The sequence below is a fragment of the Mus musculus genome, chromosome 12 (genome assembly GCF_000001635.26).
Source record: "Mus musculus strain C57BL/6J chromosome 12, GRCm38.p6 C57BL/6J".
NCBI lineage: Eukaryota > Metazoa > Chordata > Mammalia > Rodentia > Muridae > Mus > Mus musculus.
Window position 1 is genome coordinate 54,755,514 of NC_000078.6, and position 24,026 is coordinate 54,779,539.

Here is a 24,026-nt window from a genome sequence, read left to right on the forward strand (position 1 = left end):
TATTTGGTGGCATTGAGAAAAACAATATTACTGCTATATTTTTTGTTTCTTTGAGACAGGGTTTCTCTGTGTAGCCCTGGCTGCTCTAGAATTCTCTCTGTAAACCAGGATGACCTTGAATTTACAGTCTCTGCCTCCCAAGTGGTGGGACTAAAGGTATGCACCACCACTACCTGGCTTTTCCTTTTTTAAATTTTTTTCATTTCAGTATTGGCTATATTAAAAAATAATTCAACTTTAAAAAGAAAATCAAGATGAAAATAAAGATAAACACGAATATCTGGAATAAAAGAACACAGAAAATAAAATAAAGTAAAAAGCAACACAGAGATGATGGTTTTCAGGGAGCCTTGGTGATGTGTGTGTGACATTTTCTACTACTCCATGCTTTACTATCCTCACTACTCTAGATAACTTCCTATACGTCGGAAATGAGGTCAGGTGTGGCGGTACACACATGTAATCCCAGCACTTGAGAGGTAGAGACAGGATGATCAGTATTCTAAGGTTATCCTCAGCTACACAGAGTTCAAGGCTAGCCTGGGCTAGACCCTGACTCAAAAATATGTATTTAAAATTACTGTTAAAATTGTCTGCCTGTTTATTTCTTACAGGCACACTCACCAAGTAGGTAAAACACAGGTAACAAAAACCACACCAAGTATGAGCAAGCTCAGAGCATCCTGAATGCTAAAAGTTATTCAAACGAGAACAAAATGTGGTAAATGGAACGGCATGTGGTCAGAAGGTCAAGAGAATTCGACTGCCTCTGCCTACCAAGTGCTGGGATCAAAGGCATGCGCTACAACCGCCCGGGCTGATCTTTTCTCATGAGAAAGCAATTTTGTTAATTATAAGAAGCAGCACATCTAAGAGTTGGACTGCAGACGGATTTCTCAGTCTGCACAGAAGTTCGGGTCACTTTGAACCAAGATAAGCTATTGCTAGGGAAACAGCAGCTGGTAAGAACTGCAAACTGTGCCAAGTCTTTATTCTGTTTTACCTTTAAAAGAAGCTGAGCCACCGTGTGCTTTAAAAGAAGCACACCACCGGGTGTGGTGGTGCACACTTTTAATCCCAGCACTTGGGAGGCAGAGGCAGACGGATTTCTGAGTTCGAGGCCAGCCTGGTCTGCAAAGTGAGTTCCAGGACAGCCAGGGCTATACAGAGAAACCCTGTCTCGAAAAACCAAAAAAAAAAAAAAAAAAAGAAGCTGAAGCCTTGAATAAAGTGTGCATTGGCTGACTTGGCTCTGTACCTACTGTGTCCTGTTAATGCGGCTCTACCCTTAGGACCCCACATACTAGATGTTGACATGTCACCACAGCTGATATTTTGAACAATTTTTATTTTTTATTTTTAGTTGCCACCATGCATTGATGCATGCGTGGAAGTCTGAGAAGTGTGAGGCCTCTCTTCTGCCTCACTGTTTCACAGTGCGGTACAACATGAGTTTTACAATGCAGCTTAATGTTCCAACAAGCACAGTCTATGCAGCAGCTCTCACAAGCTTAGAACTTACTCTTGTTTTATCAAACAGCTCTGAAACTTTGAGGAAAAACCTGCAAGGGAAAAATACGTTCATCAGAAGCATCATCTGATTAATTTTTCACTTTGTTTAGAGATAATGACTCCAAACCATATTAATAAAGGACATTTTTGTTTCATCACATAAAACATCTGATGGTCTTGTTAACTGAAGACTTCAACAGTAAAAAAAATACTCTCTGCACTTATAACAATAAACTGCTTATTTAAAACCCCAGAATAGTATTATCTTGATTCCCTAGAATCTATATGTTGCTAAGGAGATTAAAAACTCCAAGTTGTTCTCTGATTGCTACATTTATGCACACATAGAAGTGTGTGTCTCTCAAATAGACAGCCAAGTGTGGTGGTGCACACCTTTAATCCCAGCACTCAGGAGGCAGAGGCAGAGGCAGGTGGATTTCTGTGAATTCCTTTGTATAGGTCTACAAAGGTCTATAGAGATACAGTGAGACACTGTTTCCAAAAACAAACAAACAAACAAAAAAAAAGGTTAAGACATTTTTTTTTAAAAAAAGCAAGCAATTAAAGGAAAACATTGGGGCTAGCAAGATGGCTCAGCCCTTAAGAACACTGACTGCTCTCCCAAAGGTCCTGAGTTCAAATCCCAGCAACCACATGGTGGTTCACAACCATTCATAATGAGATCTGATACCCTCTTCTGGTGCATCTGAAATCAGCTACAGTGTACTTATCTATATAATAATAACTTTATTATCTTATAATAATAAATAAATCTTTGGGCTTAAGTGAATGGGGTTGACCAGAGCCAGCAGAGGTCCTAAAACTCAATTCCCAACAACCACATGAAGGTTCATAACCATCTGTTCAGCTACAGTGTACTCACAAAACATAAAATAAATAAATAAATATTAAAAAAAAGAAAAAAGGAAAACACTGAAGTCAGGACAGTTTTTAGAATCCTCTGATAATATTGTTTGGTTCTGGGGCTGGAGAGATGGCTCAGCGGTCAAGAGCATTGACTGTTCTTCCAAAAGTCCTGAGTTCAGTTCCTAGCAAACACATGGTGGCTCACAACCATCTATAATGGAATCCAACGCCCTCTTCTGGTGTGTCTGAGGACAGCTACAGTGTACTCACATACATAAAATAAGTAAAAAATTTTAAAAGATTTCTTTCTTTTAAAAATTTTCTTTTCTTTTTTTTTCTTTTCTGTCTTCAGTGGTTGCTGGGATTTGAACTCAGGACCTTTGGAAGAACAGTCAGTGCTCTTACCCGCTGAGCCATCTCTCCAGCCTGTAAATAATTTTTAAAAATTGTTTGGTTCTTTATTTTTGGCACTTACGAAAATTGAGCCCAGGGCCTCATGTACTCTAGGCAAGGGCTCTACTACCAAACTACAGCCCCAGTTTAAACACTTCTAGATATAGCAGCTTTGTTCTGAAAGCAAAAAATAAATAATCAATTTCTATCTCAGAATTTATTTTCAAATAGACAGTGTGGCAAGTCTAAATATCAATTTTTTTAATACTCCAGGCTGGGTGTGGTGGTTTAACCCTTAAATCCCAGTTTGGGAGGCGGAGGCAGGCAGATGTCTGTGAGTTAAGGGACCAGCAGTTACACAGTAAGAATCTATGGCAACAAGAAGAGGGTTGGAATGGAGGGGCCTGTAGTAGATGGCTCAGCAGTTAAGAGCCCTTGCTACCCGAGTTCTGTTCACAGCACCATGCAGCCAGTGACTCCCAATTACCTGACTGCAGCTCTAGGGGATCTGATACACTCCTTGTCCTCTGAGGGCACTAACACACAGTTGTCATACACTCACACGCATACATACAAATGGAAAGAAACAAAACGTATGTATATAGAATATACAAAGAATATATATATGTATAACTTAAATTACTTATTTTTATGTGTATGAGTGTTTTGCCTGCATGGAAATATATATAATTTTAATTTTTTAAAATTTATTTAATGTATTAGTGCTCTGCTGCATATATACCTACAGGCCAGAAGAGGGCACCAGATTCCCCTTATAGATGGTTGTGAGCTACCATGTGGTTGCTGAAAATTGAACTCAGGACCTCTGGAAGAGCAGCCAATGCTCTTAACTGCTGAGCCATCTTACAGCCCCCTAAAAATTTAAATTTTAATGTAGATATGTTGTGAGTATTCTATATATGTGCAGGAGAAAGTGTTGGATCTCCTGGAACTGAAATTACAGGTAGCTGTAAGCCACCAACATAGATGCTGGGAACCAAACTGAGCCATTTCTCCAGTTCCAAGATGTATTTTTCCCCCTTCTTTCTTGGTTTTATGAGGCAGGTCTTACTATGTAGTCCAGGCTAGCCTAGAATTCACAACTGTCCTGCCTCAGCTCAGGCACCAGGATGAGATGTGTACCACATCTGCTCCCCCGTTTCATTTTTGAGACAAAGTGCCGTGTTTACCAAACTTAATCCAGTCTCAATTGCACGATGTGATATATATCCCCATCACACATACATACACAAAATAAATACATGTAAAAATCAATTGTTTAAATCTCAATGTCAGTGACAGGAATGGTAGCGCATGCCTGTAAATCCCAGCAGCCAGCACTCAGGTAGCAGAAGCAGGAAAATCCCGAATCAAAAGTCATTCTCAGCCACGTAGTAAGACTGACGCCTGCATGGGCTGCCTAAGACCAAGTGTTGAGAAGGGAATGGGGCTGCGGGGTGGGGCACAGTGTCGCTCAGTGGTAGGCTACATTAACTGTTTAACACTTTAAGGGTTGGCCCCACCACTGGAGGGGGGAAAAGGTAACTAAGGCATTATAAAAAAAGTTCACCCTGACTTCAAATGAAATATATAGCAAATATGTGAAGTGTCCAATGTCTGCCTGTCTCTCTGTCTGTCTATCAAGAGGTTCTATCTATCTATCTATCTATCTATCTATCTATCTATCTATCTATCTATCTATCTATCTATCTATGGGGTTTGTAGACAGAGATGGCCTAGAACTAACTATGTAGACCATGCTAGCCTCATACTCACAGATATCTGCCTGCCTTTGTTTCCTAGGTGCTGGGATTAAAGGATGTACTACCATGCCTAGCCTGAAGTGTTGAACATTTTAAAATAATAATTAGAAAATGAGAAGACAAAAAAAGAAACCAAGTATTTTATAATAATAAAAATCTAGTTTATAAAAAAATGCGTTGATAAAAATATCCTAAAATGCCTATGAAAATTACAAGTACTATTTCCTTTGCTGCCAGCAAAGCCCTTCGCCTGTTTTACTTATATTAGCGTTCTTAACTCTAATGCTTACTTGCATACATCTGTAGAGTCCTGTTTTACTTATATTAGCGTTCTTAACTATAATGCTTACTTGCATATATCTGTAGAGTCCTGAGTTCCTAAAGCATACAATGAAGACCCAATTCTATTGTAATCATCAGCAGCACCTATGGAGAAAGTTTTAAAAATTAAAAAGCAAGTTTTAATAATATATTAACCTATTGATTTAAAACTACTTACTGATCTCCTATCTGCAAAATGTAATCTAAGACACCCAGTAAAGGAACAAGCAACTGTAATGCAGTGTGGCGGACAACACTGGCCATTTGAACCACTTTAGGATGGATGGGAACAGAAGTGTATACATGCACACATACATGCATATATCATATAATACACACATATGTAAAACGCCACCTAAGCTGGGGACATGGTGGAAACTACAGAATGAACTCCTGTGTGTGGGATGAGCAAGTCTTTCCCAGGCAGAGAGAGCACACCCTGACTAAAGGGAACTACATGGAGAAGGGCCACAGCAACAGAGATCAGCACACCCAGAGAGTGGGTGTGACTCAGTACAGCTGGAAACAAAGGGGAGCAGAGGAAGTGAAGAAAGGAAAACTGGAGGCATTCTGGAGGTCAAGGTCTTAGAAACCACCAGAGTCTGGCTTTGGGCAATAAATACCACCAAGTATTCAAGCCAAAAGGTGGCAAAAATCAATATAAAAAAGATTTTAAGTTTTCAACCCCTCCAGAAAAGCCTGCTAGCTACAGTCTAAAAGTAGAAAGACTGAAAAGGAGAATGACCAACCAAGAAATAGACACAATCATCTGACAATAGATAGTAGCAATGAAGAAAGTCGCTGAGAAGGTCTGATAGGTAGGAATTATAAACAAGAGACTTGATATACATAGGGGACATACACAGATGATAGCGCCTTTATTCACAGCTGCTGCAGGGCAGAGGACTGAATTTGAGCACAATTCCAGGGATCTGCCCACAGGCAGCGCGCTTGCTGAGAGAGGATTATAGTGAGTGTTCAGCAGCAAAGGAATGCGTTTGGGTGCATCCCTGCGTTAGCAGCAGGATATGGAAATGAGGATGACAATGGTACCCATACCATAATTTATGTGGGGGAGTCAATGAGTTATTCAATATTACAAAGTGTCTGGAATATAAATTACATGCTACACAAGAACATAGCACAAAGTAATTACCACATATTAGATCTCTGGGAATACAGTAGCAGTATTTTCTTTGGTGTCTGTCTCTTAAAACAATAATCCTTACATTATACTTACGCTGCACAAAATTAACTGATAAACACTTGACTATTAGTTATTTAAATTAGAATGGTTCTATATTTTTATAGTTTAAAAACATTTTAAATTATGTGTATCTGTGTAAGGGTATGTGTTCTTGACTGCACATCTCCTTGGAGGCCAAAAGAGACGGCCTTCAAACCCCCTGCAGCTAGTTACAGGTGGCGACTGAGTTGTCCAACATGGGTTCTGGGACTCAAACTCAGGCCCTCTGAAGAACAGCAAGCGCTCTTGGCCACTGATCTCTCTCCAGCCTCAACGTGTTTATTAAATCTGGAAAAATTAGGTGTAACGGTGCATACCTGTAATTCCAGAACTTATTATGAGGTGACTCAAGGCTCACTCAATCCTCTTGCCTCTGCCTCCACAGTGCTGGGATTATAAGCACACTACCATGAGCTGCTTTACTTTATTTTGTGATTATCAACTAGGAATACACACTCATGATCATTTCTCTTTAGCTACCATCTATTTGGCCAAATTAATACAACCCACTAATATTTAATTCATTCCCTCACCGTACCTTTTTCTTTTTCTTCCTTAAAACATTATTTATTTAAACTTATTATTTTAAAATAATAATTTTATTATTAGGGGCTGGAGAGATGGCTCAGCGGTTAAGAGTACTGGCTGCTCTTCCAGAGGTCCTGAGTTCTGAGTTCAATTCTCAGCAACCACATGGTGGTTCAAAAAACAAACAAACAAACAAACAAACAAACAAAACTGTAATGGGATCCAATCCCCTCTTCTGGTGTGTCTGAAGGCAGTTTCAGTGTACTCATACACATAAAATAAATAAGTAAATATTTAAAAAATTAATAATAAAAATAAAAAGAAAGAAATTAAACATTATTAAAGTGTGTTTTGAGCATGGGCACAGGCATGTCACAACTTTATGGAGCTGATTCTCTTCTTCCACCTTTATGAGGGTTCCCAGGATTGAACAGTGCTTATACAGTACAGCTCTTTACCCACTGAGCTATCTCATCTCACTTGCTACATAGCCCAGGCTGGCCCTCAAGCAATGGGATTACCAGTACATACCAACAAAACCAACAGACACACCTTAAAAAGTTCTCTGGGACAGTTGAGGCAGGAAGCCTCACAGTTCAAGGCCAGACTGAATCAAAACAGGTGTGTGTGTGGGGTAGGCCTGCAGTTTAACTGGGAATGTGTTTACTAACCATTCACAAAGCACTGTTTTTTGTTTGTTTGTTTGTTTTTTTGCTTTTTTGAGACAGGGTTTCTCTGTGTAGCCCTGGCTGTCCTGGAACCCACTTTGTAGACCAGGCTGGCATCGAACTCAGAAATCAGCCTGCCTCTGCCTCCCGAGTGCTGGGATTAAAGGTGTGCGCCACCAGCGCTCAGCTAAGCACTGGGCTTTAAGGCCACCACCACATAAAAACTGGATACAGCACATATCTAAAATCTCAGTTTAGGCAAAGCAAAGGAAGATCAGAGGCTCAAGGACATTTTTGGTTACACAGTGATTTCAATAACAGCTTGGGATGCATTCTGACCCAAAGAAGACACTTAGGGGGGCCTGCATGTCATAGATCACTGTCCTATATTCAGACTTTTACATCGTAAGTAACATGTTGACTTTACAATTATTTCAGTTACAATCTCAGTTTGGAGGCTAGCGACATGAAGTCTTGTGGAGGACCTGCCTGGGTTTGGTTCCCAGCACTCGTATCAGGTGGCTCACAACCACCTCCAACTCCAGGTCCTCTCTGGCCTCCACGGTGCACATGCATAACCAAGACATACACAATCACACATATTTTTTTGGAAGGGGGGAAGGGCAGTTGGGGCAGGGACTCTGCAGAGCCCTGGATGTCCTACAACTCACTATATAGACCAGGCTGGCCTTGAACTAGCAGACTGCCTTCTGAATGCTGGAATTAAAGACAAGCATCACCAATGGCCAGCAAAACAAACAAATCTTGAAAAAAAAAAAAAAAAAGAGTTTTACCGCAGGAGCCTTACTTTTGTGAGATCTTGTCATTCTGTCCGACTTAGCAGATGCATCCTTAACTCGGTTGTGATACTCTAAAAGGAATGTTCGTTCGTGCTCAAAGAAGTCGTCTACATCCTGGGGGATGAGGAAAGAGCAGTGGCTGTTTACACATGCTCGCTCTACTGTGATCTGAAACCTTGTCATCACTTACAGTCAGGAAAGGAGCGCTACCTTCTAACACTCTGGCTTTACGCCATTGGCACGGCGAGACTTTAGCAGACTTTAGCCCATGGTTTATGGCTGAAGGCGAGAGTGTGTTTACTCTGAAACACCACTGCAGGAGGAGTGAACAAATGCTTTTGAGGAAGGGGGAAGTTCTGGCATCTATAAATGAGAAACCTATTTTTCCTGGTCTATTATACATTTCACGGGTCATTCGGGGGCTGCCTAGCAAACTAACTGCTGGGACAAACCTAGCCAAATGAGCTCTGTGGGAACAGTGATACAGTTAAGCACCACTTTCAATCTTTTTTTTTTTTTTAACATTTATCTGTTTTCCTTTCACATGTATTGGTGTTTTGTTTACATGAATGTCTGCGCACCACCTGTGTGCCTAGTGCTCACAGAGAACAAGAGGGCAGTAGATTCCCTGAAACTGAATATGACCATGGAGATACCAGCAATCAAACCTGGGTCCACTGGAAGACAGTTAGTAGTATTAACACTGAACAATCATTTCTCCAGCCCCCAATCTCTTCTTGAAATAAGGCTAGATATATGTTTTAAATTAAAAAATAAAATCACTATTAGCGCTTTCTAGCAACTATTCTTTGAGTCACTTATATAATTTAGCATTTATAGCAACAGAATCTGACCAAGAGTCTGCTTTAAAGAAAGTGCCATTTAACCATCACTTCAAACATACCACTTTTCTTAACCATGAAAATGAGGATAAACATCTAACTTGTAGGGTTATAATGAAGACCGTAAGCACAAGCCTCAAATGAATATATTATACATGTTCAAAAATGTCCCCTGATTACCAAAATCATAGCTAATAGTGGGAATGGACTGTGTAGAACTGTGTAGAATGGATGTGTATATTTACTAGCTAAGAAGATCCGTTAACTGTTAATGTACAGCAACAGCAGAGAGGATGCAGGCTAAGTCCACATGGGAGGGCAGGCAACACCTGGACTGTTAACACCAGTTCAGAGGGAAAGCCAAATAGCTCATACAAGCTTTCCTGCAGACTTAAGAGCTGGCAGTAACATGAAATAGACTATTTGTTTGTTTTAGAGACAGGGTTTCTCTGTGTAGCCCTGGCTGTCCTGGAACTCACTTTGTAGACCAGGCTGGCCTCCAACTCAGAAATCCGCCTGCCTCTGCCTCCCGAGTGCTGGGATTAAAGGCCACCACGCCCGGCTTAGAAGCACTATTTATCTTAGTATTTGCTGATATTGTAACATTTACAGAAAAAGATGCCAGATTATCTTTCCCACAATTCCATGAACCATGTGATATTACTTCATTTGAAGACGGAGAAACAGACCCAGAGAAGGCAGTTTTCCCAAGATCACACTTTACCCAAAGACACTCCGGAAACCTCAGCTTCTATCTACCCAAATCCAAACCCAGATCCGCACCTATACTTGTAAGCAAGAGCAAGTGCTCAGAGGCAGGCCAGCCTACAGCCGTCTGTCCTGCACCCTGAAGGCCCTGGGTACATGGGATTTAATATCCATTCTACACAGACAGTTTTCCCTTATATCTCTCTCCTCTACCCAGCCGACTCATGGTCAGACCTCCAGAGCATTCATAAAATACATAGGGCAGCCAGGTATAGGGGCACACACCTTTAATCCCAGAATATGAGAGGCACAGGCAAATGGGTCTGTGTGAATTCCAGTCCAACCAGAGCTATACAGCAAAACCCTATCTACAAAACAAAGTCTATTCTCCCCTAGTGCTACTCATCAAGTATAAATTTTACCTTTACTCCAGAAACAATGACTCCATCTGCTGACTTAACCATGTTTTTAAAGAAATCCTCGAGTTTTTCTTTTTTATTTTTTCCTCGAACACTCAACTGAAAGACAATAAAACAAAAAACAAAAACACAAAATCAGTAAGTTTAATACAGGACTTCCTTTATTCATAGGAAATGTAGTAGGGGCTGGAGAGGTGGCTCAGAGGTTGAAAACACTGAGTCCTCAACCAGAGGGCCTGAGTTCAACTCCCAGCAACCACATGGTGGCTCACAAACATCTGTACTGAGGTCTGGCGCCCTTTTCTGGCATACAGGCATATATATATATGCAGAACACTGTATCTAATAAATAAATCTTAGGAAAAAAAAAAAGAAATGTAGTAGACAACACCACATTGTTATGATTCTCTACCAGCAGTAAAATACATTAGGCAAATTCCTTCTGCCTTCCCTCCTTCCTTTCTTTCTTTCTTTTTTTCTTTCTAAGATGTATGTATTTATCTTATATGAGTACACTGTATCTGTCTTCACACACACCTTCAATTCTGGACTCTACATGGTGGAAGGAAAGGCCTCTCACAAACCATCCTGTGATCTCCACAAGTGTACCCACATACAATAAAGAAATATAATTAAAAATTCTTTAAAAAATGCTAGAGTCAGATATGATGGTGCACCCCTTTAATCTCAGCACTTAAGGAGACAACTGCTCAACTCCCTACGTGTGGAGTTCTAGACCAGCCAGGAGAGCTGGGAGCTCAAGAACCCAGGCTGTCACATACCAGGTGAGCACTTACAACTGAGTTACAGCTTTAGCCCTTTTACAATTATTTACTTTTTAAAAAAAACTTTTTTATTTTTATTTCACATGCATTGGTGTTTTGCTTGCATGTATGCCTGTGTCAGAGTGTCTAGTCCCCCAGATCTGCAGTTATAGGCAGTTGTGCGATGCCATGCTGGTGATGGGAATTAAACCCAGGTCTTCTGGAAGAGCAGTCAGTGCTCTTAATTGCTGAGCCATCTCTCCAGCCGACAGTTATTTATTCTTATAAGTACTTTTTTTTTTTTTTTCAAGACAGGGTTTCTCTGTGTAGCTCTGGCTGTCCTGGTACTCACTCTGTAGACCAGGCTGGCCTCGAACTCAGAAATCTGCCTGCCTCTGCCTCCCGAGTGCTGGGATTAAAGGCGTGCGCCACCACACCCAGCTTATAAGTACTTTTAAAATAACATTTTACTTTCATATTTGCCTACTTTACTTAAAAAACAAACAATAAACTTAAAGCCACCAAAATTGATTATCACCATTAGCTTATCCAGCCCCTGAATTTACAAAAGGAACTTCTCTCAGTTTCTATGTAGTTGTTGTGGTTGTTTTGTTTTGTTTTTCAAGACAGCTTCTCTGCGTAGCCCTGGCTATCCTGAAACTTACTCTGTAGACCAGGCTGGACATGAACTCACAGAAATCCACCTGCCTCTGCTTCCAAGTGCTGGGATTATTGCCTGGCCAAAAGAAACTTCTTACGCCACAAAAATAAGCATTTGGCCTTACATTAATTAATATAACTAAAATTTAGAATGCTTGAATATCAAACAATCTGGCCCAGGGCTCAGCTGGGGGCTTGGTGTTAAGAGAAATGGTTATATGGAACACAGGGGACAGAGCTTCTTCTCTGAGGCATCTCACTGGCCCTGAAACTTACTGAGTATGAAAATGGTTTAAAAAAAATAAAAGGTTTGGGTTTCAGTCTGGTACATGCCTGTAATTTTAAAACAAAGTAAGCAAACAGAGACAGTACTGAGTTTGAGGCTAGACTGAAATACAGACTTAAAAAAATAGAAAAAAAAAAACAAACAAAAAACAAAGGTTTGGGGCTAGGGACGTAGCTCAGTTCAGAGAGGCTAAGTCTCTAGGTTATCTCCCCCGCACCACATTCAAACTGGTCACAATAGCACATGCTTATAATCACAGCAATCACGATGGGGAAAGAGGAGCAGGCACCCCATACCATCCAGGGCTGCACAGAGTTTGAGGCCAATCTGGAATACTTTGGCTCCTACTTCAGAGAAACAAAGTTTTTGAATTCAGGCTTTCAGATTATGGAAGTTCAACTTATAACTTTATTTAACTGATCCCCTCAAGGCCTACTGAAACTCTACTTTGCTACTGAAAATGTGGCACTTTAAACTGCCCTGAAAAATCAAAGCATTCATTCGGACCCTGAAAAACTAAAGGGGACCGCTGGCAACTAAAGTGTTACCTCCAGGTCCCACATGGTGGAAGGAGTTCTTTATCGCTCCCTCTGACTCTAAAGCATCCCGTGCTAGCATCAAGCCCAGCTGGGCCAGGACAGTGCTCCTCCCCCATCTTCCAAACCCTTACAAAAATAACAGACAGCAGCAACAACTTCCACTGCTACTCTCATTAGTCTGACACTCACATCTTGATTGTATTCCAAGAAGACGTGGAAATTTAAATCTTTTCTCAAAATAGGATGCGCTGCAACCCGACACAGGAACACCTCATGCATTGCAACTGTCTTCTTGAAGATCGCCAGGTATTCACTAGAAACGAGACAAAATTAAGACTAAACAATGGATTCAACTACAAAGTCGTCCCAAGCTCCATTCACTGGAGCATTATAAATGTAAAACTAAAAATGCATGGCATCATTCATATCAACAAAGCTTTTAGTTGAACTGTTAAGTAAAAGTTTAAGATTCATTTCTGAGAAAGCCTCATGCTATTTTAGTATTTACTATATGTAAATGTTAAAAATCTCAACTCTTAACAAACTTTTCTATTATGCAAGTTGATGTTAGGTTGGGATATTTGTTTTTTTAGGTATAGAATAATTATGATACAACCTTAACAACAACACAATTTTTATATAATTGTAGTCTGAATATACATATGTAAAAGATACCCAACTCATTAATCATTTTTCAGTGTTAATATTATTTTCACACACATATACCACAGAGCAACTACTTATGCCATTATACTGAAGAAATGTGTTTAAGTTGTATTATCAATGAATTCAAGCAACCACAGAGCAGCACACAAGTTTTGTTTTGTGTGTGTGTGATAGTCTTGCTTCAACTATCGTGCAAGAAGAGTAAGTTTTACGTACCAGCACCCCAGCAGGGCCAGTGTTGGGAACAGTTTGAGCTCTGGGAGGGTGGTCACTCAGTGAAGACAAAAAGAAAGGTGCAGAGGATGCAGGTGGGCAGTAAGGCAAACCCAGTGTTCTGCTTTCCAACCCCTACCCAGACCACAGAAGAACCATGACCAGGGCCACGGGGAAGCCAGAGCTCCAACAGTAATGTGTTCCGATAGTTTCTAGCTTCTAGTCTGACTACTATTGCACCTAGAACTGACAGAATTCTGATGTGTCACTTTACATTTTAACAATCACATCTACTTTGTTCATAATAAATCACTCAGCATTCTGACAAGGAGTTTAATAACACTGTGATTAGATGCTTGAAAGCAAACTTAAAGATAAAGAAAATGCACAAAGGGAGAGATGGCAGGCCATATTGTGATCATCACTTAAGATCTGGAAGGGTGGCTGGCAACCACCTCTGTTTCTGGCAGGCAGCCTGGGATGCTCTGGGATACAAGATCACACATGATGGCATGCCTACTATCATAAAAACTAAAGTAAATTTCCACACCTCCCAAAATGACAAAGTTCAAAAGAGAGTGAAACTATTTTGTCAAGTATGTTAAAAGTAAAAAATGATCAAAATTTCAAGAACTTAATGTGTTCTGAGTGTATATAAAGATAATACTTTTGTCTGCATGTGTTTGTGCACACGTGTTTGATTGCCATGGAGGCCAGAAGAGGCTGTCAGATACCCCAAGCTGGAGTTACAGTTGTAAGCCATCTGATAGGCTCAGGTCCTCTGCAAGAGCTGCAAGCACTCTAGCCTCTGAGCCAGCTCTCCAGCCCCCTAAAAGAAATTAATGAGAAAAGAACTTGTCTGACTTCTCATCAGTGTGTCCTATCGTCATCTTTAGGTCCCCTAGAGCTGGCAGAGGAGAGGAAAGGAGATACACAAGCACTTGACACGTTTTGTTGTTGTTCTGAGACAGGGTTTTATGTGACCCAGGGTGGAGTTAAATCACGATATAGATGAGGCTGGCCTTGAACTCCTGCCTTTACCACCCAAGTACTGGATTAGAGGTCTGTGCTTCCCCCCTACCCCCCATTTTGTTTGTTTTTCCAGTCAGTCTGTGTCTGTCTGTCTGTCTGTCTGTCTGTCTGTGTCTCTGTCTCTCTCTCCTGGAACTCACTCTGTAGAGCAGGCTGGCCTCAAACTCACAAAAATCTGATGATCTCTGCCTCCACAGTGCTTGGATTAAAGACTTGTGCCAGCAGACCTTGCTGGTTTGTGCTACTATGATTAGGCTCTTTTCACTGTGTAGCCTTGGCCAGCCCAGCATCCACTGTGTAGCCTTGATCTGAGTGAGATACACCTACTTTTGTTTTCCAGATGCTAGGTTCAAAGGCTCACACCACCATGCCTGTTTTATTTTATTATATATCTTTTGTTTGTTTTTTGGTTTTTCCGAGACAGGGTTTCTCTGTATAGCCCTGGCTGTCCTGAAACTCACTTTGTAGACCAGGCTGGCCTCGAACTCAGAAATCCGCCTGCCTCTGCCTCCCTAGTGTTGGGATTAAAGGCATGCACCACCACCGCCCGGCTTGTTTTTGTTTTTTTCAAGACAGGGTTTCTCTGTATAGCCTTGGCTGTCCTGGAACTCACTCTATAGACCAGGCCATAAAAGAAAAAATGTAAAGAGATGCTCAGCACACTTTCTACAAGAAATGGAAGCTGTAGGGCAGATACACGCTGAGAAAACAGAGACAGGTGAGGATGACTGAGGCCTTATAAATGGATACCGTTTTAAGGTCATATTGCCTTCCTAGTACTTCAATAAGGTTTTAGATCCTCAATTTTCAATTTTCAGAGTCTATTTAAATAATTTTAAATCTGACAATGAAGACAATGGTGCTCTTTTCCTGAAGAGGCTCTGATAGTGACTCTTATGACTTACCCTGGCTTTTTCAGTCACTACAGTATCAGAGAGCACAATTAACAAAAGTAATTGTTAAAAAAACATCACATACGCTTCCAGTTCCTGTTTCATCTTTGTGAATTCTTCCTTTGTCATCGACCCTTCCCCTTCTCCAAGCTTCTGCAGTTTTTCCCGTGAAGCATCAAAATCAGGTCTTGGTGGTGCTGGTGGGATCTATAACAAAACCAAATAACTAACTTTAACGAACGATTTCTTTTTTTGTTTATTTGTTTGTTTGTTTTTCTAGACAGGGTTTCTCTGTATAGCCCTGGCTGTCCTGGAACTCACTTTGTAGACCAGGCTGGCCTCGAACTCAGAGATTCGCCTGCCTCTGCCTCCCGAGTGCTGGGATTAAAGGCGTGCACCACCACGCCCGGCGATTTCATTTTTTTTAAACCTGTGTGTGTGTCCTAGCATGTATAGTGATCAGAGAACAACTGGCAGGAACTGGCTCTCCTCTTCCACCATCTGAGACCTGGTGTCAGACTCAGGCCTTCAGGGCTTGGTGGCAGACACTTTCCCTGATGACCATCCCACCAGCCCTGTTTCATCTCTTTCAGTGCTGTACTCGGTATCTGAGGATGATGGCTCCAGTACTCAGGAGACTGAGTAGGATGGCTGCAAATGTGAGGCCAAGCTAATACTTCTGAGTACAGCCTTAGTTATAAATGAAACTCTGACTCAAACAAAATACAACAACGTTTTGATAATGCCAAAGTATAAAATATGAACTGAGCGCCTTTAATCCCAGCACTAGGGAGGCAGAGGCAGACGGATTTCTGAGTTCGAGGCCAGCCTGGTCTACAGAGTGAGTTCCAGGACAGCCAGGACTATACAGAGAAACCCTGTCTCGAAAAAAAAAAAAAAAAAAAAAAAGAACTGAGCACCTGAGATGCCAAAATTCAGATTAGAAAACATTTCCAGTTCGAGAAATCAAGATCTGTGGGTTCTACTGGTGGTGGTCCACATCTTCAATCCCAGCCCTTGGGAGGAAGAAGTAGGCCGATCTCTGTGAATCTGAGGCCAGCCTGGCTGGTTTACAGAGTGAGCTATATAGAGTAAGATGATCTTGAAAAACCAAACCCTCTTGCCTCACCCCTCCAAGTGGCCAGTCGCCAGCATACTTTATTTACTTGTTAGTCTGTTTGTTTGTTTGTTTTAGCACAGTCCTCAAGGGGTGGAGTGACGGCTTGGAGTAGAAGCTCTGCAGCACTGAAAGGCAGGCCGGGCATGGGGGCATGCACCCATAATCCCAGCACTCATGGAGCTGGTGCTCTCCATACAGCAGACCAAAGGCCGGCCTTGGCTGCATAAGCTTTTGCCTAAGACAGTGGTCGTGCCCTGGAAAGTAGATCAGTGTCTTGCTCAGCCATCAGAGAAGCTGGTGGGAACAAGTACAGAGAGTCACAACTGGACCATGTATAGAGTAGGAGACCTTGGAACAACCAGTCCTAAATGGATGTCTCTACTAAACCTCCCCTCTCAGGGCTCTGAAGAAGTCACCAAGGAAGGAAGGCCTTCACTCCTCCTAAATACAACAGGACTGATGCACTGATGACCTACCTTCCAGACTGGCAGCATGTACAGGGTCTGAACAGGTCTAAGCCAGACAGGATCCCAGCAAAGAGAGGAGGAAGCAGACATGAGCTCCCATCCTTAATAAAGAAGCTATCTCCAGCCGGGCAGTGGTGGCGCACGCCTTTAATCCCAGCACTCGGGAGGCAGAGGCAGGCGGATTTCTGAGTTCGAGGCCAGCCTGGTCTACAGAGTGAGTTCCAGGACAGCCAGGGCTACACAGAGAAACCTTGTCTCAAAAAAAAAAAAAAAAAAAAAAAAAAAAGAAGCTATCTCCAACTGATAATCTCCAGGAAAATTAGTTTTCTCCAATAGAGTCTCAAGGTGTACAAAAATCACACTTAAGGGCGGGTCCCACCATAGCAGCAAACAGCCAACACAAATGAACTTGATAGTATTACACACACACACTTTTAATCATAATGTTTTGTCTGGGCATTTTTAACCCTACCAGTCTTTCACTTGTATATTCTAGTTTCCAATCTGTGTGTATGTGTGTGTGTGTGTGCCCCCTCCGTTTTTTGTTTTTTGGTTTTTTTTTTTGTCTGTTATCTAAACAGGAAGGTGTGGGGATGGATGGGTGGGGAGTTGGGGAGAATCTGGGAGGCAATGAAGAAAGGGAAACCATGATTAGAAAATAAATATACTGCATGAAAAAAAATCTATCTTTAATCTTAAAAAAGCCCAAATAAATAAATAAACATGAATTGAATTTTTTAAATTAAAAAATTTGATGTGCATTTGTGTTTTGCCTCTGATTATGTCTGCATACCACATGCATGCCTAGTGCTCACAGAGGCCAGAAGAATGCATAGGATCCCGGCAGTTCCCAGACATTTGTGAGCTGCCATATGGGTACTGGGAACTGAACTTGGGTCTCTGCAAGAGCAGCAAGTGCCCCTAACTGTTGAGCCATCTCTCCAGTTCCCCTAAGTTAGAAAACAAAACAAACAACAACAAATTGCTCTGAGAAAAGGGACAGAGTCAGACAGCATCATACACTTCAGGTTATACAAATTAAACAGCTCCTATACAGCAGGCACCATGGTGAGCCAAGAGCTTACAGATAACTTATACTCTTTATGATATATACTCTTTATAATTTATACTCTTAAAAGCCTTGATGAGGAATAGTTGGCCTCCTGGTAGAGAAAGCGGAAGGAAGGCATTATTGCTCAGTCACCAAAACCTGAGCTATACAAGTCAAAGGTGGGGGGGGGGGGGTGTCTCAGGATGGAGACACAATGAAGTTGTGATGACCTCAGGGAATTCATAAATGTCAACAGCTGGGGAAGAATAACTAACTACTTATACTTGACTGCAATGTCTTCAGGAACCTTCTAACCTTTAAGTACCCGTCCACTCAGAGCCCAAATCCAGAAAACATTTCCTCATTAGTCACCTACTCCAATACTAACAGTAACTCTCCAAACTGAGAAGGACTCCGTCTATAGTCCTAGAAATTGACAGGCAGCGTCAAGACTGTTGCAGGTTCAACGTCAGCCTGAACTATATAGTGAGTTCCAGACCAGGAAGGGGCTGGGCAACAAAGCAAGACTCTACTTTGAAAAAAAACCAAAGAATTCAAGATCAAGTAAGAAATGTAACAGACTCAAAGTCAGACAAGACAGCCCAGGGTAAAAGGTGGTAAGCCAACGGCTCATGGCTGCCATTTTACAAATCACATCAGTTACTAAAAATGCTAAACGAAACCACAGGAGTTTCCAAAATGCTCTTAGAAAATGAAAACTCAGGCTGGGGTATTCTTAGCAGTAAAGATATCAGTGTCTTGCAGAGGACCCAAGAACAGCTCCTGACACCGTTGAGTGGCTCACAACCACCTATAAGCCCAGCCCCAGGGACATCTAATGCCCTGGCCTCCACAGGCACATGCACACACCCACACACAGATACACAGATACATCATTACAAATAAATGAAGAGCTGGAGAGATGGTTCAGCAGTTTGGTACTCTCCTATAGTGAAAGACCCCACCATCAGGCTTAGCAAGCTAGCTGCAGTAACGCCATTTTGCAAGGCATGAAAAAGTACCAGAGCTGAGTTCTCAAAAGTTACAAGAAAGTTCAGTTAAAGATTAACAGTTAAAGATTAAGGCTGAATAATACTGGGACAGGGGCCAAATATCGGTGGTCAAGCACCTGGGCCCCGGCTCAGGGCCAAGAACAGATGGCTCTCAGACGTCAGTGTTAGCAGAACTAGCTTCACTGATTTAGAAAAATAGAGGTGCACAGAGCTCTGGCCACTCCTTGAACCTGTGTGTCTGCCAATGTTCTGACCAGGTGTGTGCCCATTGTTGAACCTTCATTAGACCCTCTCCTCGTACCCCTCCCATACCCATTTCTTGAAAATAGACATTGTTTAGAACTAAAAAGTCCCACCTCAGTTTCCCCAAATGACCGAGAAATACCCCAAGCCTTATTCGAACTAACCAACCAGCTCGCTTCTCGCTTCTGTAACTGCGCTTTTTGCTCCCCAGCCCCAGCCCTATAAAAAGGGTAAAAACTCCACACTCGGCGCGCCAGTCCTCCGATAGACTGCGTCGCCCGGGTACCCGTGTTCCCAATAAAGCCTCTTGCTGTTTGCATCCGAATCGTGGTCTCGCTGGTCCTTGAGAGGGTCTCCTCAGATTGATTGACTACCCACGTCGGGGGTCTTTCATTTGGAGGTTCCACCGAGATTTGGAGACCCCTGCCCAGGGACCACCGACCCCCCCGCCGGGAGGTAAGCTGGCCAGCGGTCGTTTCGTGTCTGTCTCTGTCTTCGTGCGTGTTTGTGCCGGCATCCAATGTTTGCGCCTGCGTCTGTACTAGTTAGCTAACTAGATCTGTATCTGGCGGTTCCGCGGAAGAACTGACGAGTTCGTATTCCCGGCCGCAGCCCCTGGGAGACGTCCCAGCGGCCTCGGGGGCCCGTTTTGTGGCCCATTCTGTATCAGTTAACCTACCCGAGTCGGACTTTTTGGAGCTCCGCCACTGTACGTGGCTTTGTTGGGGGACGAGAAACAGAGACACTTCCCGCCCCCGTCTTAATTTTTGCTTTCGGTTTTACGCCGAAGCCGCGCCGCGCGTCTGATTTGTTTGTTGTTCTTTTGTTCTTCGTTAGTTTTCTTCTGTCTTTAAGTGTTTTCGAGATCATGGGACAGACCGTAACTACCCCTCTGAGTTTAACCTTGCAGCACTGGGGAGATGTCCAGCGCATTGCATCCAACCAGTCTGTGGATGTCAGGAAGAGGCGCTGGATTACCTTCTGTTCCGCTGAATGGCCAACTTTCAATGTGGGATGGCCTCAGGATGGTACTTTCAATTTAAGTATTATCTCTCAGGTTAAGTCTAGAGTGTTTTGTCCTGGTCCCCACGGACACCCGGATCAGGTCCCATATATCGTCACCTGGGAGGCACTTGCCTATGACCCCCCTCCGTGGGTCAAACCGTTTGTGTCTCCTAAACTTCCTCCCTTGCCGACAGCTCCCGTCCTCCCGCCCGGTCCTTCTGCGCAACCTCCGTCCCGATCTGCCCTTTACCCTGCCCTTACCCCCTCTATAAAGTCCAAACCTCCTAAGCCCCAGGTTCTCCCTGATAGCGGCGGACCCCTCATTGACCTTCTCACAGAGGACCCCCCGCCGTACAGAGCACAACCCTCCTCCTCTGCCAGGGAGAACGACGAAGAAGAGGCGGCCACCACCTCCGAGGTTTCCCCCCCTTCTCCCATGGTGTCTCGACTGCGGGGAAGGAGAGACCCTCCCGCAGTGGACTCCACCACCTCCCAGGCATTTCCACTCCGCATGGGGGGAGATGGCCAGCTTCAGTATTGGCCGTTTTCCTCTTCGGATTTATACAATTGGAAAAATAATAACCCTTCCTTTTCTGAAGATCCAGGTAAATTGACGGCCTTGATTGAGTCCGTCCTCATCACCCACCAGCCCACCTGGGACGACTGTCAGCAGTTGTTGGGGACCCTGCTGACCGGAGAAGAAAAGCAGCGGGTGCTCCTAGAGGCTAGAAAGGCAGTCCGGGGCGATGATGGACGCCCCACTCAGTTGCCTAATGAAGTCAATGCTGCTTTTCCCCTTGAACGCCCCGGTTGGGATTACACCACTACAGAAGGTAGGAACCACCTAGTCCTCTATCGCCAGTTGCTCTTAGCGGGTCTCCAGAACGCGGGCAGAAGTCCCACCAATTTGGCCAAGGTAAAAGGGATAACCCAGGGACCTAATGAGTCTCCCTCAGCCTTTTTAGAGAGACTCAAAGAGGCCTATCGCAGGTACACTCCTTATGACCCTGAGGACCCAGGGCAAGAAACCAATGTGTCTATGTCATTCATCTGGCAGTCTGCCCCGGATATCGGGCGAAAGTTAGAGCGGTTAGAAGATTTAAAGAGCAAGACCTTAGGAGACTTAGTGAGGGAAGCTGAAAAGATCTTTAATAAGCGAGAAACCCCGGAAGAAAGAGAGGAACGTATCAAGAGAGAAACAGAGGAAAAAGAAGAACGCCGTAGGGCAGAGGATGAGCAGAGAGAAAAAGAAAGGGACCGCAGAAGACATAGAGAGATGAGCAAGCTCTTGGCCACTGTAGTTATTGGTCAGAGACAGGATAGACAGGGGGGAGAGCGGAGGAGGCCCCAACTTGATAAGGACCAATGCGCCTACTGCAAAGAAAAGGGACACTGGGCTAAGGACTGCCCAAAGAAGCCACGAGGGCCCCGAGGACTGAGGCCCCAGACCTCCCTCCTAACCTTAGGTGACTAGGGAGGTCAGGGTCAGGAGCCCCCCCCTGAACCCAGGATAACCCTCAAAGTCGGGGGGCAACCCGTCACCTTCCTGGTAGATACTGGGGCCCAACACTCCGTGCTGACCCAAAATCCTGGACCCCTAAGTGATAAGGCTGCCTGGGTCCAAGGGGCTACTGGAGGAAAGCGGTATCGCTGGACCACGGATCGCAAAGTACATCTAGCTACCGGTAAGGTCACCCACTCTTTCCTCCATGTACCAGACTGCCCCTATCCTCTGCTAGGAAGAGACTTGCTGACTAAACTAAAAGCTCAAATCCACTTCGAGGGATCAGGAGCTCAGGTTATGGGACCAATGGGACTGCCCCTGCAAGTGCTGACCCTAAACATAGAAGATGAGTATCGGCTACATGAGACCTCAAAAGAGCCGGATGTTTCTCTAGGGTCCACCTGGCTTTCTGATTTTCCCCAGGTCTGGGCGGAAACCGGGGGCATGGGACTGGCAGTTCGCCAAGCTCCTCTGATCATACCTCTGAAGGCAACCTCTACCCCCGTGTCCATAAAACAATACCCCATGTCACAAGAAGCCAGACTGGGGATCAAGCCCCACATACAGAGACTGTTGGACCAGGGAATACTGGTACCCTGCCAGTCCCCCTGGAACACGCCCCTGCTACCCGTTAAGAAACCAGGGACTAATGATTATAGGCCTGTCCAGGATCTGAGAAAAGTCAACAAGCGGGTGGAAGACATCCACCCCACCGTGCCCAACCCTTACAACCTCTTGAGCGGGCTCCCACCGTCCCACCAGTGGTACACTGTGCTTGATTTAAAGGATGCCTTTTTCTGCCTGAGACTCCACCCCACCAGTCAGCCTCTCTTCGCCTTTGAGTGGAGAGATCCAGAGATGGGAATCTCAGGACAATTGACCTGGACCAGACTCCCACAGGGTTTCAAAAACAGTCCCACCCTGTTTGATGAGGCACTGCACAGAGACCTAGCAGACTTCCGGATCCAGCACCCAGACTTGATCCTGCTACAGTACGTGGATGACTTACTGCTGGCCGCCACTTCTGAGCTAGACTGCCAACAAGGTACTCGGGCCCTGTTACAAACCCTAGGGAACCTCGGGTATCGGGCCTCGGCCAAGAAAGCCCAAATTTGCCAGAAACAGGTCAAGTATCTGGGGTATCTTCTAAAAGAGGGTCAGAGATGGCTGACTGAGGCCAGAAAAGAGACTGTGATGGGGCAGCCTACTCCGAAGACCCCTCGACAACTAAGGGAGTTCCTAGGGACGGCAGGCTTCTGTCGCCTCTGGATCCCTGGGTTTGCAGAAATGGCAGCCCCCTTGTACCCTCTCACCAAAACGGGGACTCTGTTTAATTGGGGCCCAGACCAGCAAAAGGCCTATCAAGAAATCAAACAGGCTCTTCTAACTGCCCCAGCCCTGGGATTGCCAGATTTGACTAAGCCCTTTAAACTCTTTGTCGACGAGAAGCAGGGCTACGCCAAAGGCGTCCTAACGCAAAAACTGGGACCTTGGCGTCGGCCGGTGGCCTACCTGTCCAAAAAGCTAGACCCAGTGGCAGCTGGGTGGCCCCCTTGCCTACGGATGGTAGCAGCCATTGCCGTTCTGACAAAAGATGCAGGCAAGCTAAGCATGGGACAGCCGCTAGTCATCCTGGCCCCCCATGCAGTAGAGGCACTAGTCAAGCAACCCCCTGACCGCTGGCTATCCAACGCCCGCATGACCCACTATCAGGCGATGCTCCTAGATACGGACCGGGTCCAGTTCGGACCGGTGGTAGCCCTAAACCCGGCTACGTTGCTCCCCCTACCGGGGAAAGAGCCTCACCATGACTGCCTCGAGATCTTGGCCGAGACACACGGAACCAGACCAGACCTCACGGACCAGCCCCTCCCAGACGCCGACCACACCTGGTATACAGATGGAAGCAGCTTCCTGCAAGAGGGACAACGTAGGGCTGGAGCAGCGGTGACCACCGAGACCGAGGTAATCTGGGCCAAGGCGTTGCCAGCCGGGACATCCGCCCAGCGAGCTGAACTAATAGCACTCACCCAGGCCCTAAAGATGGCAGAAGGTAAGAAGCTAAATGTTTATACTGATAGCCGCTATGCCTTTGCTACCGCCCATGTCCATGGAGAAATATATAGGAGACGTGGGTTGCTCACCTCAGAAGGCAAGGAGATCAAGAACAAGGGCGAAATCTTGGCCTTACTGAAAGCTCTCTTTCTGCCCAAAAGACTCAGTATAATTCACTGCCCAGGACATCAGAAAGGCAATAGTGCTGAAGCTAAAGGCAACCGAATGGCGGACCAGGCAGCCCGGGAAGCAGCCATGGGGACTGACACAAAGGCCTCCTCACTTCTCATAGAGACCTCAACCCCGTACACTCCAGACTTCTTCCATTATACTGAGACAGATATAAAGAACCTACAAGAGTTGGGAGCCACATATGATAGAGAGAAAAAATATTGGGTCCTGCAAGGTAAACCTGTGATGCCTGACCAGTTCACCTTTAAATTATTAG

The 24,026-nt window shown here is 44.2% G+C and overlaps 1 protein-coding gene across 2 annotated transcripts in view; it reads right to left on the reverse strand.

The window, feature by feature from the left end:
* Positions 1–24,026, reverse strand: part of Snx6 (sorting nexin 6) — a 49,411-nt gene that overhangs the window by 9,175 nt on the left and 16,210 nt on the right. For both annotated transcript variants that reach the window (XM_006516253.4, NM_026998.3), the window contains 6 exons: positions 15,206–15,327; positions 12,506–12,629; positions 10,071–10,166; positions 8,107–8,212; positions 4,886–4,961; positions 1,523–1,562 (listed from right to left, as the gene is read on the reverse strand). In XM_006516253.4, coding sequence (XP_006516316.1) covers positions 1,523–1,562; positions 4,886–4,961; positions 8,107–8,212; positions 10,071–10,166; positions 12,506–12,629; positions 15,206–15,327 — 564 coding nt within the window. The remainder of the gene's footprint in view (positions 1–1,522; positions 1,563–4,885; positions 4,962–8,106; positions 8,213–10,070; positions 10,167–12,505; positions 12,630–15,205; positions 15,328–24,026) is intronic.